Source organism: Pipistrellus hanaki (genome assembly GCF_964339955.1).
Source record: "Pipistrellus hanaki genome assembly, chromosome: 21".
NCBI classification, from domain to species: Eukaryota; Metazoa; Chordata; class Mammalia; order Chiroptera; family Vespertilionidae; genus Pipistrellus; species Pipistrellus hanaki.
The window spans coordinates 1578182-1593481 of NC_140523.1; the positions used below are offsets into that span (position 1 = coordinate 1578182).

The 15300-nt window shown below is 57.3% G+C and overlaps 2 protein-coding genes across 10 annotated transcripts in view; both read left to right on the plus strand.

Annotated features, from left to right (window-relative positions):
* The window catches only part of TTC23 (tetratricopeptide repeat domain 23), a 995109-nt gene that overhangs the window by 382853 nt on the left and 596956 nt on the right, over nucleotides 1–15300 (plus strand). The gene's annotated exons all lie outside the window — the stretch shown is intronic.
* NTRK3 (neurotrophic receptor tyrosine kinase 3) overlaps nucleotides 1–15300 on the plus strand; it is a 174405-nt gene that overhangs the window by 36914 nt on the left and 122191 nt on the right. For all 9 annotated transcript variants that reach the window (XM_084869075.1, XM_084869076.1, XM_084869077.1 and 6 more), the window contains exons 5-8: nucleotides 9999–10067; nucleotides 13555–13712; nucleotides 14295–14437; nucleotides 15076–15217. In XM_084869075.1, the coding sequence (XP_084725201.1) occupies nucleotides 9999–10067; nucleotides 13555–13712; nucleotides 14295–14437; nucleotides 15076–15217 (512 nt within the window). The remainder of the gene's footprint in view (nucleotides 1–9998; nucleotides 10068–13554; nucleotides 13713–14294; nucleotides 14438–15075; nucleotides 15218–15300) is intronic.

Here is a 15300-nt window from a genome sequence, read left to right on the forward strand (position 1 = left end):
ATTGAGAGAGGAAGGGAGGGGGGCGGGAGGGTGAGAGACAGAGAGAGAGAGAGAGAGAGAGAGAGAGAGAGAGAGAGAGAGAGAGAGAGATCCATGATGAGAGAGAATCATGGATCGGCTGCCGCCTGCATGGTCCCTACTGGGGATGCAGCTCGAAACCCGGGCATGTGCTCTGATGGGGAATTGACCCCTGACCTCCAGATTCATGGGTCAACCCTCAAGCAGTGAGCCACACCGGCCGGGCCTGGACTGAACTTGAAAGCTTGGCTATGATCTTGTCAGCCTTGCCTTCCAGAGGCTGGGTCTGACGCTGAGTAAGCGCTGTAGCCTCCAGCTGTGTATCTCCTGGCCTTGGAGGTTAGACCGGGTGCCCGTGTTTTCCAGCTTTGTTTATTCTCAGTCGATTTTCTTTTCTCCCCCCCTCGCCTCGAGGCTTCATTACTCCCCATCTGTCCACATCGCTCCCCTCCATTGTTCTCGTTAGGGACAGCTTAGAAAATGAGATTAGTCCCTGGCTATTTTGGGTCGTCATTAATTTCTGTCCCTCTCCATTCCTTAGCAGGCTGGCAGCCTCTTCTCCCCCTAGTTCCTTCTTGATGGATTGTGCACGTCTCTCTCCTTCCCCACTTAACCCCGTGCCTCTTGGGGCTGCTGGCCTTGGTCCTGAGGGGCCTCAGGGACCACCCGTCGCCATGTTCTGGGTTGGAGAGCAGAGGCGGTTACTCTACAGTGTGACAGGGACCCACACACCACGAGATGACACCTGGTCCTCCTGTCCTTTCCCACATCTGGTGCGCCCAGCTGTGCCCCAAGGGGCAGGCCGCTCACCCCCCCCCCCTGACTCCCTGGAGGCAGGCAGCTCACCCCCCACCCCCCAGAAGGCAGTGGGGCTGCCGCCCCGCATGACAGCTGTCCATCTCCAGTCAGCAGCCGATGCCCAGGTTTGCATGAGCAACGGTGAGCTCCTTATTTATTGTGCGGAAAAGAAAACAAATTAAGGCATTGTAATTATGCAGTCGGGCTTGTCCTTAAATACAGCTTAAGCGCCGGGCTCCACTCAGAATATTAATAATCGCATTCCCAGCCCCGATCCCCAGCAGTGCTCTGTCTTCCCTCTCTTCCCCTCCCTCCCCTACTCCCCCTCCTCGTCCTCCGTCTCCCTCTTTGGTGTGGTCTCTGCTGGGACCTCAGGTGGATGCTGGCTGTGACTGGACTTCCTTTTCAGAGATCGGCAGTGGCATCTGTCACGTGATTTCATCCCCCGGGGCTGTGCTAGGATGTCTTTCCCTGCCCGCTCCCCTCACTTGGTTGAGCATTGTGGAGAGAGGTTCCGTGTTCACAAATACCGCAGTCAGGCGGGCGGGCACCTTCCCCAGCGGGGCGGCTCAGCAGCTGTGAGGCCTGCTCATGGCGTCCCACCTCTGAGCTGACTCTCTCCTGTGGCGAGAAAACCACCGCCCTCTTAGGCCTGTTTGGGACTTGGCTGAGATACAACATGTGAAGGTCTGGCAGACGGCGGGTTCTTTACAGATCAGTGGTCTTGTCCCTTCTGTAGTGTGGGGCCATATCAGAATTTTAGGGAGTTTATTTAAAAAAATACATTTTTGTTGATTTCAGAGAGGAAGGAGAGAGACAGAGAGAGGGAGGGAGGGAAGGAGGGAGGGAGGGGAGGGAGGGAGGGAGGGAGAGAGAGAGAGAGAGAGAGAGAGAGAGAGAGAGAGAGAGAGAGAGAGAGAAACATCAATGATTTGAGTGAATCATCTGTCAGCTGCCTCCTGCACGCCCCCTCCTGGGGATGGAGCCTGCAACCAGGGCCTGTGCCCTGACCAGGAATTGAACTGTGACCTTCTGGTTCATAGATCAACCCTCAAGTGCTGAGCCACGCCTGCCAGGGGAGGGAGTTTCTTATTCTTGTTGTCCTGATGTCCTCTCACCTCTCACATTGATGTTCCTAGAACATGCCAGGCACCTGTTAGACCCCGCTGAGCCCCTCTGAGGCGAGAGCATGCGTCTCTTTGGGGTGCTGTATGGGGACATAGGATGGGGGTGTCACCCTGTAGTGTGCAGCTGTGCGAGTCCACTGACCTTTCCCTCTTATGACTAAGGACCAGCGCCCTGGGGATTCAGCACCATGGCCAGAGCCCGGGGAGCGCCCTGCGCAGGTGCGCTGTGAACAGTTCCCAAGCTCTGGCGACCCCTTACCTTCTCTCCAGCATCCTTGGCACTGCCGGCGGCTGCCCTCTGTCCTTCGGGGCAGGTGGCATGCTAGACGAGGCGAGAACACGTGGCGGACAGGGGCCTGCTTTCTGCCTGTCCGCCCAGTGGGATCCAGATACAGCCAGGCGGGGGATGGGAGGAGGGCCTGCTCCTCCAGCCCCGTCCTCCCAGGCCCGGGCACAGGGACAAGGGCTGTGGTTTATGACTTCGGTCGCCCCCCATGGGGACTGTCGGGGCCACGGAGCTGGGAAGGGACCTGCACCGGAGCGGCGTTCTTTCGTCCAGGCAGAGCTCCCAGGTCTGCGTCCAGGGCTCACTCTGCCCATCGCTCTGCCTGCTCTGCTCCTGCTGTCCTCCTGTCACGTGTGTTCTCGCAGGAACAGTCACAGGGGGACAAAGCTTTCCCCTGCGTGTGTAAAGCAGAGTCCCAGCCGGAGCTCTGCACACCTGGCCTGTGCGGGTGTGCGTGTGCGCGTGTGCATGTGTGTGTGCACATGTAGTAGTGAGCTAAGCATGTGGATTCTGGAATTAGACACAGTGAGTGATTCAGGCCCTATTTTGCCATTACCAGCTTTGTGACCTTGAACTAGTTGCCTGACCTCTAAGCCTCGGATTCTTTCTCTTTAAAATGAGAACAAATCATAACAAGAACACGAGCCATAACAGGTTGCTGGGGAAGTTCAGGGGCCTCATACCTTTAAAGCATATAGTGATTAGTTCCTGACAGGCTCTCGTAAGTGATATTTCCCAGAAAATTGCTTCCGCATCCCAATTTCCTTCACACGATTGTCATTAATGATTCTGAAAAAAGTCCCCATAGCAGGCGGAAATGATTACAAGTTAATTAATTGTTTGCACTTGTATTCAAAGCTCCAGGCTTTAAATTAAGTTGAGGTCAGCCGCAGTCTTGCTGGTATAAGAAAGAGCTGGGTGAGGTTAGCACCATGTTCAGTGCGTGGCGGGTGAAGTCCATGCCATTGGCTGAAACGTACCTTCATGCGCTCACTGAGCAATGCCTGCGGTCAAGGTGCAAACCGTTCCTTCCCTCTGTGGAGAGCACTGTGAGCAGAGACCAGCTGCAAACCCTCGTGGGCACGGTCACCTGCGAGGCCAGCCCGTGCCAGGCCCCAGCACCCGCTGCTCTTTCTTCTCATTTCCCGGAGTCTCCATTCAAAGGGTTTTGTCTTGTCTGGCCAGTGTGGCTCAGTGGTTGAGCATCGACCTATGAACCAGGAGGTCACGGTTTGGTTCCCGGTCAGGGCACATGCCCGGGTTGTGGGCTCGACCCCCAGTATGGGGCGTGCAGGAGGCAGCTGATCCACGATTCTCTCTCATCATGGATGTTTCTCTCGCTCTCTCCCTCTCCCTTCCTTTCTGAAATAAGTGAAAAATATTTTTTAAAAGGGCCCTGTCTTATACACAAATGGCCTCTCACCCCCCCAGTTTACCTCCGTCCTCACGCAGACGCAGAAGAATCTACGCGGAACCCAGTGGGGTGGGGGTCGGCTCTGGGTCCACGTATTCAACACGAGATACGACGCTTGTCTCATCTTGTCCCTGCGTCCGCCGGTGCACGCTGCCAGGTCCCTGCCGGGGGGAGGCCTTGGGAAACGAGCAGACGCTGCTTTTCCCAGACATGGCGTGGAACCGGACAACGGCGGCCAGAAGGCCGAGCGTGGCAGGAATTACAGAACGCGGGCGTGATGGCATTGTTCGGTGACTCAGTGAAAGCCCTGAGTCATGAGGCCAATAGCAGGGAGGGAAGCAGAGAAGTGCAATTAAAAGGAGAAAAGAGATGTTTGCAGCTGACACTGGAGCGAGCGAGACAGAGGTGGGGGCTGGCAGCCGGGCAGCCGGGCAGCCGGCCCCTTCATGGCTGTGGCTCAGGACACGCTCTTCCTGGCAGGCGAGGTGGACGAGGAGGGAGGCCGAGGAGAGGGGTGGCCGGGAGGACTGCGGGAGCTTTGGGAGTGGGATGGCGGTAAGGTCTGAACGGGCAGCACTTGAACGTCAGCTGGGAGCGGGGTAAAGTGGGACCTGGCCTGGGGCGGGTCTCTCAGAGCCGTGGGTTCCTGTAGAAGCTTCGTCAGGCACCTTGTATCTGTAGCTGCACCTGCTTGCAAACACTGTGCCTTCTGACCTGCCCTCTCTAAGGTTTAGAAATGAGATACTCTAAAGCCAGGCACATGCCTGGGCAGGCTGACATGCCTACCGCCTGTGGGGCCAGAGCTCATTCCGTATCAACTCAGCACCACGCGGCTGGAGGCTGGGAGTAGAACCGTGCCAAGCAGATGGGCCCTGGCCTGCACCGGCTGGGTGGACTCTGTGCCCTCAGATGTAACATCAGAGGATCCCTCCAGGCTGTGATGGGTGGAGGGAGCCGGGAGGCCGGCGTCTGCCCAGACGTGGGATGGGGTCCTTCCCGGGGGCTGGCCCTGGCCCTGGCAGTGCCCTGGGCAGGGCTAGGGGCTCTCAGACACCCATGTGTACTGAGAAGGGAGCTGGTGCCCCCTCAGCACCGGGCACCGGGCACCTGCCCTTCTTTCTCTGCTGGCGTTGTCTGGGCAAACAGTGGCCACAGGACTGGGCCAGGGCGGCAGCCGCCTGTGTGTGCGGGATGGCAGGTGCAGACTCCTCCCTGGCCCTCCCTCGCGTCCCAGGAAGAGGCCGGGTGGGGGTGGCGGGTGCACAGGAAGCCGGCGCAGGAGCAGGGAGCTGGGCGCCGCTCAGAGAGGGCCCATCTGCCTCCCCGTCCCGGGCTTCTGACTGTCATCTGAAAACGCTCCTCGTTGTTTTCCTTGGACGAGGTTGGCATCCTGATGATATTAATTATTCTTAAAGGTCAACAGCGCTCTTTCGAATCCCCTTCTGTTCTAGCCCGTAATTAGTTAATTAATTGGAAACCGTTTAGCAGCGTCTGCGAGCACGGTGGGGTGGGGGTCTGGCGTGAGGGTCCTCCTTGGTTCCCGCCACATGCCCGTTGCTTCCAGGGGTTGAGGGCCCAGACCCTGGGCCCCGCCCGCCTGCTTGGCTACGGATGCTTAGGAGGTGTTCCCTTCTCAGCTTTCTTCTTGTGAGTGTTATGGGTGCTGGTAGTCCATTGCCACTGGGCACCTCCGTGTGACAGGCCCGCTGTGGGGCGCCCCTGTGTTATTGCAGTCCGTTCTCACCATCAAGTAAATGTGCCCATTTCCGAGGAGAGAAGGGTGAGGCTCAGGCAGGAATCGCAGAGCTAGAAAGCGGCCAAGGAGGTCGGAGGTTGGGTGTCAGCCTATGAACCAGGAGGTCAGGGTTCGATTCCTGGTCAGGGCACAGGCCCGGGTTGCAAGAGGTTTATGTCTCTCGCATCATGGATGGTTCTACCTCTCTCTCTCCCTCATCCTTCTTCTCTGAAAGCAATAAAAATATACTTTAAAAATCAATAGGAAAATATCCCAGGGTGAGGATTAGCACCAGAAAGGTCACTAGGCCGGTCGGAGGTCCTGGAAGTGGCTCCCGGGCCGGCCCCATCGCCCGGAGCTGGAGTGCTTCTCTCAGGCGCTTCCCCGGCCCCACACCCGGCCTGCTCCCCTCCCACTGCTCCAATCAGGGAGGCTGGAGGCCTGAGAGGTGTGTTCAGAGAGGCCCAGAGCAGCCCTCGAATGAGAACCAGTGTGATGTCCTGGCTCTACCACCATGACGTGGTTTGCATGCAGAGCCTCCACGAGGCCCGGGGCACTCAGACCCTGCATGGGCACTGCTGGGGTGCCCAGTGTCGGCCAGGCGGGCCCCGCTGGGCCCCAGAGGCAGCTCACGTGCTGAGGGGAGATTCGCTTTTGGTTGATTTGTCTGAAAAGGGCACAGCCCCCTTCCCGTGTTGCCTCGTTGACCGGGACTTTGTTGACGCTTGAATTCAGCGGCGCAGCCCGGGCCTCGGGTGTTCGCTCTAATGGCTGGGACTGGTGGCAACTGGAGATGGGCAGATAAGGGAGAGACGCCAGGCATGGACAGTGACAGATGGGAGAGATCAGCCAAAGGACATGTGTGCACATACCGGCCATTGGTGCCCGATTCACCCTGCCCTCTCCTTCCTGGAACTGCTCGTGGTTTTCCTGGCCACCACCTCCATCTGGTGGGGATTTCCACACCTACCTCACTCTCCGAGGTGATTTCAGGAACGGAGGACAACAGACCAAATACATATTTTTAAAATATATGTTTTTATTGATTCCAGAGAGAAAGGGAGAAGGGAGGGGGGGGGGGAGAGAGAGAGAGAGAGAGAGAGAGAGAGAGAGAGAGAGAGAGAGAGAGAGAGAGAGAAACAACAATGATGAGAGGGATTCATGGATCGGCTGCCTCCTGCAAGCCCCCCCCCCCCCCCCCCCCCCGGGGATGGAGCCCACAACCCAGACCTGTGCCCTGACCGGGAATCGAACCGTGACCTCCTGGTTCCTAGGTTGATGCTCAACCACTGAGCCATGCCCTGGTGAGACCAAATGTCATACCCAAGATGCCCTGATTGTGCTTCTCTTAGGAAGCCCCAAGGGCTTGGGGAGCTGTAAGCAGGAACCACGGACTAAGGCCAAACCTCGATTTCTTACCACAACCATCATTTCTGTAGACACACCGTGTGGGTGATGTTTCTGCCGGTGTCTTCACGGAGAAAGCTGTGGCCAGTGAGTGTGAGGCCTCGGGCCAGGGCCTTCCTTCACACAGGCTCTGAGCAGTCCTGCAGGGCAAGCCCGTTTGATTTTGCTCGGTAGGACACTTTTTTAAGCAACATGACTTTTTTTTTTCCTCTTTTCATACCATCAATACTCTGCAGCCCTCAATTCCCAGGAACTTACCCCGGGAAACCCTGGTGCAGCCCCGCGCAGGGCCTCAGAGAAAAGCTGCCTCCAGCCTCCTGATCGAAGGTCAGGACACCAGTCATGCCACTTGAGATTTGATTAGAGAAAGCATTTTGGCTTCATTAAAGTTCATTAAACGAGCCATCCAGTGCCATTTAGCTGAATAAAAATGGCTCAAATGGCTTTCACCCCCCACCCACCCCCTTTTAGAGCAATTTAATTGAGGAAAAAGCAAATATGTCAGTGATGCAGACAAACATCTCTCCGCCTTCGAGGGGCACATCGCGGGCTCTGGGTTTGCCGGGGCTGGCTGCTGGCCGTGGTGACGAGATGGCGTGGTGCTTGCCTGAGGGGTGGATGGCGGTGAGGCTGACCGAGCCGGAAGTCTCAAGGTCAAGGCTGATGAGGTGTCAGGTCCCCGCTCACAGAGACGTGGGCAGCACCTGTCAGCCTCCCCACTCCTCCCCCGGGTTGTTCCTTCCACTCGCACTCTCTGTGGGGCTGGGGCTGCCCTAGGCGTCCTCCTTCCTGACCTTGCCTCCAGAGCCCCACCTGACATGGAGGGGCAGGGGGATGCTTCTTCCAGGGGGAAATGAGAAGACAGACAGCCGAGGGGCCGGAGGTCTTAGGGAAGGGCTGCCTTGGTGGACGAAGGAATGAGGTTTATGTCATGTGCTTGCAGCCCGAGAGCCACAGGCCCTGGGCGCCAGTCAGCCAGGCGGGGCAGCCTTGTCGGTGTCTGGCCAGCTGAGCTTGGTGCTCTGAGCCCACACTGCACTCCGAAAAGGGTCTTTTGTAAGAGCAGAGAGATCCCCGAAGGGACCAGGGACCGTGGCATCCACCTCGGAGGCCAGCGGAGCAGACCGCTGGTTCTGGTCTCTCTGTTAACAGGGGAAGCTGACCGAGTGGACAGAGAGCAGATGGGAGCTCAGGGGCTGGAGGCTAGAGTGACTGGGCACGGACAGAGAGAGGGAGGGAGGAAAGGACAGAATCCTGGACAGTAAGCTTGGAATCGATGCTGCGGGGGCTTCTCCGTTTGCCCAAGGGCTGGAGGCTCTGGCAGCCGAGGCCCCTGGGTGAGCTGGTGCCCACTGCAGTGTCCCCGCCCCGCCCTCTCTAACTTGTGCAATAATTCGATTTCTTATTCTTTATTTGCCCGGAATGCCTGTTATTGTAGTTCTTTCAGAATCCAATTTTCTCGTGACATTTCTGCCTAACATAGCAAAGCATGACCTTTGCCAGGGGACATGGCCGGCCGCCCGCGCCTGCCTCGGCCCCGACGGCCCTCCCGCCCCACCTGGGCCACTCGGGTCTCGCCCCCTCATCCCCTTCCGGCTTCTGTTCCCTGGGCTCAGGGAACAGATCGGGTTCCGGTTCCGATCGCTCGGTCTGTCCCGGTCCTCCGCCCAGCACAGCTGCCGTTTGTGACTCCAGCGTGAGTTCCAGAGGGGCCCTCCCAGGCGTCCACCCCCTCATTCCTCAGGGAAGCCGGTATTTGTCTCCACGCAAATATTTGTGGGAAAAGCCCTCTAAATATAGACGCACCTGGGAGCTACGCGCTTACGGGTGTGTGTGTGTGTGTGTGTGTGTGTGTGTGTGTGAGAGAGAGCGGGTCTCTGCATCAATTACCACGTGTCTAACAGACACAAACACACACATTGTGTGTGCATGTGTGTGTGCATGTGCAGGTGTTCAGCTGAGTGGGTCCTGACCTGTCATCTCTGCCAGATGAGAGCCCCGCCCCTGGGGCTGCTTCGGCTCCCGCCCGCAGAGTGGCTGCCTCTGCAGCCGCCATCACACCCCATGGTGTTTGTTGGGCCTGGCAATAATAGCGGTGGGTGTTCCTTCTTTTATTCCGAGACTAATGTCTGCTCCTTCCCCCGTACATCCTAACGAGGACGATTAGGTAGCCATTAGGGGGAGAAAAGAAGTGCGAACAAAAGGCTGATGTCTGGGTCCCTGAGAGGCGTCTGCAGGGAGGGACTGGCCAGCAGGGAGGCAGGTGCTGTGCGCTGTTTTCTCGGCCTGTGAGGCTGTTCCCAGTGCTTGGGGGGAAGGTTCGGAGCTCCCGTGGTGAGAAGTCCCAGTGACCTATAGCTCAGCGTGCTATGCGTGATCACACTGTATTGTATGCTCCGGGAGTGGCTAAGAGGGTGCAGCTTATGCTAAATGCTCGTATCACAGAAAGAGAGGGGGCCCTGGCCGGTGGATAGAGCATCGGCCTGTGGACTGGAGGGTCCCAGGTTTGATTCCGGCCAAGGGCATGTGCTTTGGTTGTAGGCTCCATCCCCTGGTCAGGGTACGGAAGGCAACCAATCGATGTATTTCTCTCACATTGATGTTTCTCTTTCTCTGTCTCTCCTCCTCCACCACCCCCTCTCTCTAAAAAAAATAAATAAAAAAGGGGAAGAAAACTTTTAATTAGAGGTGATAGTTCAGTGTATGACATTGTTGATGGTGATGGTTTCATGGATGTACACTCACCTTCAAACTCAAAGCGTCAGCCCTCAGATTGAAGAGTCCTGGGTTCAATTCCCGGTCAAGGGCACATGCCTGGGTTGCAGGCTCGATCCCCAGTAGGAGGCATGCAGGAGGCAGCCAATTAATGATTCTCTCTCCCATTGACGTTTCTCTCTCTCTCTCTCTCTCTCTCTCTCTCTCTCTCTCTCTCTCTCTCTTCCTCTCCATTCCTCTCTGAAATCAATACAAATATATTTTTTTTAAAAAAGAGAAAAAATTTTATTTGTGAAATCTAGCTCTTTGAAAGGCTTCAGAATCCCCTCCAAACCTGGCCTGTGGCCTGGACGAGTGGCAGGCGGATGGGTCGCAGGATGGGGCCAGGAGAAGGAGGATGATAAAGCCGGGTTCCCATGCAATGGCCAAGCCTGCCCCCAGAGCACCGTCTGGGCCCGATTTGCCCTTTAACCCCCCCTTTTTCTGTCCCCCTTGCAGAAACCTGTCGAGTAACCGGCTCACCACACTGTCATGGCAGCTCTTCCAGACGCTGAGTCTTCGGGAATTGTAAGTCTGGTTTTGGAGACCCGCTCGGCCTGGCAGAGTGGTGGTGGAGGGTGGGTGGGGAGTGTCCAGCTGCGGAGCCACCCGGGGCTGGGCGCCACCTGACGGGGCTGCTGGAGTTGGTGACGTGGGTGTACCATGTTCAGTGAGAGCCAGTCAGCCCTTCGCTTGATTTCACACGCTCTTTCCAGCCCATCACAGCTCTCACGATGTTGCCCTTCCACCTTGTGTTGGCACAATAGGCATGGGGATCAGGGTTCCTTAGTCCCACAGGGCTGTGCCAGTCTATCGAGCGATGGGCGTTACTTGCTGCAGTCCTTACAAAAATCCTATAGGTAGGGGTTATTACTGTCATTCCACACTGGGACACTGGGTGCCGAGTAAGGTTAAGTATCTTGTTTAAGGTCACCCATTAACTACATGCATAGCCAATGGACTCAAGCTCTTGCCCACTGTGCTCAGCTATCTCCCAACTTCTTAAAAAAATGGATTTATTTAAAAAAAAAATGGTGACATTGGTTAATAAAATTAAATAGGATTCAGGAGTACAATTCTATAACACGTCATCTGTACACTGTACTGTGTGCTCACACACCCCAAGTCAGGTCTCCTTTCGCCATCATTTGTCCACCCTTTACCCTCTTCTGCCTCCCTCCATCCCTTTCCCCAATGTTTTCCGTCTGTTTCCAATCCAAGGATCTGTTCTACAATCATTTTCAAAGAGGGAGTGTTTACACTTTTTCCATATGGAGACCTTGAAGTGACAAGGGGCCCTGACATAAGTGAGGTCATTGGGGGATCTCTTTTTTGGGGGAGTCTTGCATCAAGTTACCCTGGAATGCCTGACCCCCGCGCCTGGGGGGGGGGGGGGCAGGGACTGGTGCTCTCACCTGGAAACACCTGGGGCCTGCAGTTGCCTCCTCTATTGAGAAAACGTCCCGAAAAATCAACGGATGCGAAATCCGTGGCGCGCTGTCCCAGTGACGGGCTCCATGGAGTTTTAGAGACAGTTGTTCGAGGATATATATTTAAAGCAAATGCCAGGCTCCCCCCAGAGGATCATGGGATTCTGCATTCATCTCTGCCCGGGATCGATTCACCGCGCGCTGCCTGTGACTTATGGAGGAATGAAGACATTCCCTCCGCGCGTGTCAGCGCCTGAGCCCCTGTCCACAGGGCGTCCCACTCTGCCGCGCTGTTAAGTAGGAAAAGAATTCACTCGTCAGAGAAAGAAGCCCCTCTGACGAGCCATCGCCCTGGCAGGGGTCTGTTTTTTGAGGAAGAATGGAATAGCCAGAGCGGAAAATTTATCTTTTGGCCGGAGGGGCCGCGTGTTGGCTCTTGGCTGTGGCTGTGATTGAAATGCAAACAATCCCAGTTCTTGGCCAGCGCGAGAGGGGCAGTGCTTTCTTGTCCGACTTCTGATGAGTCCACATGGCGCCATCCGCCGGGAGCCACCGGCCTGCCAGGGCCTGCCTGTGGGCCGTGGGCCCATGGCAGGGTGCGGGATGGGCCGGCTCTTTGCAGGAAGGAAGGGTTACGCCCCGGAGGAGATGGCTCTGTGGGCTGTGGCAGCCAGAAGGGGGAGGCCAAGGCTCCAGCGACCTTCTGCAGGAACCGAGGGCAAACTAGGGCATTCAACCATTTCCTTCTGTTTTAAAATATCTTTTTATTGACTTCTGAGAGGAAGGGAGAGGGAGGAAGAGAGAGAAACATCAATGATGAGAGAGAATCTTGGATCGGCTGCCTCCTACATGCCCTCTATTGGAGATCGAGCCCGCAACTCGGGCATGTGCCCTGACTGGGAATCGAACCCTGACCTCCTGGTTCATGGGTCGATGCTCAACCACTGAGCCACGCCAGCCAGGCCCTTTCTCAGTCACTTCTGAGCGAGGTGGAGGCTGTGGCCTTGGCCCAGCACCTGGCCAGGGTGTGTCCCTCTCACTGAGAGGACTGGCAGCGTCTTCAGAGCTGTCAACGCTGTTCCAGGGCCCGGCTTTGAGGAGATTCGAGTTGGCGCTGCTCAGAGCTCTCAGAAGTTTCTGGTTAAGGCAAGATGGTGTTTTTCCTTACAGGGAAGACTGGAATGGACGCCTGGCCAGAAATCAGAGCAAGAATCCGAGATTCTCTTAGAGATAATGAATTGGAAAGAAGAGAAGCTTGGATTCTGTGTCCCATGATGTAATTTAGGCAAGAGGCTCGGGGGATAGAAACTGATGGCCCAGAGCCCTCCAGAAACACCCCGGGGACCTTTCCTTTCATGCCCCGCACACATGCCCTGCAGACATGATTCAAATAGCTAGGAATACTTCATTTTTTTTTTTTAAAGCAAAGTGATCCTTACTCCTGGTACAATTGGCAGGTTTAATCGACTTGGTAAAGTGTTAGCTCAGGGTTGGGATGGGTTTGAGCTATCCTGGCCTGCGACCACTCCCCACGGATCTCTGAGAAATCGCCAAGCCATCCTGGGCTCCGGGCTCCATGGCTTGTGGAGCACCTGCCTCCGTCTTCTCAGGCTGTTTGTCTGTCCTTTCCATCTCCTTGTCTTTGGTCTCTCTCTCTCTCCCCACTTTCCCCGATAAAGATGCCAGTCATTGCCCTAGCCGGTGTGGCTCAGTGGATAGAGCATCAGCCTGCAGACTAAAGGGTCCCAGGTTCAATTCCGGTCAAGGGCATGTACCTTGGTTGCGGGCACATCCCCAGTTGGGGGCGTGTGCAGGAGGCAGCTGACCAATGTTTCTCTCTCATTGATGTTTCTAACTCTATCCCTCTCCCTTCTTCTCTGTAAAATATCAATAAAAAATATATTAAAAAAAAAATAAAACAATGCCAGCATACATCCAGAATGACCCCATCCCACAATCCTTGACGTGGTTACGTCTGTGAAGACCGTGGGTCTAACTCAGGCTGCCTGCATGGGCATTGGGAATGAGGACTTGGCAGGTCCCCTGGGCCGGGGGACCCTCGTCAATGCACTCGATGTGCCCGAGGTGACCAGCTGGCTCCACCCAGGGCTTCTGGGTACTTTTCCTGCCCCCGGACGGTGCTGTCAGGCGGCTGTGCTGGCCTCTTGGCCCTTTGGGCATGTGCTCCTCTGTGACAGCGGGCCTGGCCCCTTCCTCCGTTTCCACATCCTGGGCCCGGCCCGAGGGCCTGCCCTGCTCTGCTCCTGCCCTCCCTCTGCCTGGGCCTGTCCTCCGGATTGCTCAGCGAGGGCCGCTGTGCTGAGACTCCATGCTGTGTGTGTGCCTCGCTGTCTGGAAGGCGGGAAAGTGCGGGCAGTTCCCAGAAGGCTCCGGGGCAGAGGAGAGGAGCGGGTCTCACGTGCGTCCTCCCCGTGGGATCGGATCCTGGAGGGAAGGGTGGAAGGAAACAGATGCCGTCAGTGGCCGTGCTGGCCTGTCTCACACACAGACAGCTCACCTACCCTCCCGCCCCCGGGAGGAGCCGGCCACCCGGGCTCAGGAGCTCCCCCCCTTCTCGCCTGCAGGAGGTTGGAGCAGAACTTCTTCAACTGCAGCTGCGACATCCGCTGGATGCAGCTGTGGCAGGAGCAGGGCGAGGCCAAGCTCAACAGCCAGAACCTCTACTGCATCAGTGCCGACGGCGCCCAGCAGCCCCTGTCCCGCATGAACATCAGCCAGTGTGGTGAGGGCGCCACCCCCTGGCCCCGGGAGGACACCCCTCCCCCTCCGCCCTCCCCGCCTCTAACTCCCCCTCCTGGGCACTCCTGCCCCTCCTGAGCCGCCATGCTTCGGGAATGCAGAGAGGGGTCCGGTGCGCCCCTCCTCCTCAGACCCCACTACTTCCTGCCTGGCAGTCACTTGCCAGCCGGACCTGAGCGTGAGTCCTCACAGTGTGGCCCCCAGACCTTCTGTAGCAGGAGCCTCAGGTGCTGGTAGAAAGGCAGGCGCCCGGGCCCAAGCACGGACTGACCTCCGGTGTCCGGTCCCCAGCATCTCAGAGCTCATTTCGGAGGGCCAGCTCCCCAAGGCTGAGGTCTTCTGTCTGACTTCTCGCTGGACCTGCCTCCCCCCGCACCCCGGGGCTGTGTGGGAGAGCCCGACCACAGCAGCTTCAGTTCCCTGGGTGATGTCTGCTGGGGAGGCGGTGTGACCTCCGGGGCTCGGGGGCTCCTGAGAGCCGCAGCGGGCGATGTTGGCGGCGTCGTTGGGGCCAGGCCACGTCTGGGAGTCAGTGTTTGCCTGTCCTCTCTGCCCCCGCCTCCAGACATCCCGGAGATCAGCGTGAGCCACGTGAACCTGACCGTGCGGGAGGGCGACAACGCCGTCATCACGTGCAATGGCTCCGGCTCGCCCCTGCCCGACGTGGACTGGATGGTCACCGGGCTGCAGTCCATCAACACCCACCAGGTCGGCACCTCGGCTCGGGCCGCACCGGGAGGCTGGGGCCCACCGGCTCTTAGTCTTAATGAGACGCAAGAGTCCAAGCAAGAGATGGGAAGAGAGGGACCGTCGTGGTCCCGTCTCTCCAGGAAGGGACACGGAGACCTGATCTTAGACATGCCAGGAAACGCCTCAGGGCCTCAGTTTCCTCACCTGTAAAATGGGTACAGTGCTGCCAGGCACCTCATGTGAGGCTGAGGGAGCCCTTGATTGGAGAGAGCCTGGCCCTCGGGCAGTGTGCATTCGCTGAGGGAGCCCTCTTTATCCTTCGCTCAACTTTTTCCTTTTATTAAAAAATATGTTTTTATTGCTTTTTAGAGAAAAAAGAAGGGAGAGGGACAGAGATAGAAACACTGATGAGAGAGAAGCATGGATTGCCTGCCTCCTGCACGCCTCCTACTGGGGATGGAGCCCGCCATCCGGGCATTGAATGCCCTGACCTGGAATCCAGTTGTAACCTCCTGGTTCCTAGGTCATCGCTCAACCACCGAGCCCCCCTGGCTGGGCTCTGCTTTTCCCCTGGATTCCAGAAGCTGTGTGGGGTTAGGTGTGGGAGCTGCCCGCGTAGAAACTGCCTGATGGTTGTCTTCCTCATGGCCTTTCAGACAAACCTGAACTGGACCAATGTGCACGCCATCAACCTGACGCTGGTCAACGTGACGAGCGAGGACAACGGCTTCGCCCTGACGTGCATCGCGGAGAACGTGGTGGGCATGAGCAACGCCAGCGTGGCCCTCACCGTCCACTGTGAGTGGACGCCCGGAGGGGGGGGCTGTGTGCACGCCGGGCAGGGGGCTGGTCCGCCAGGAGGGGCGAGTCAGTCCTGGGCT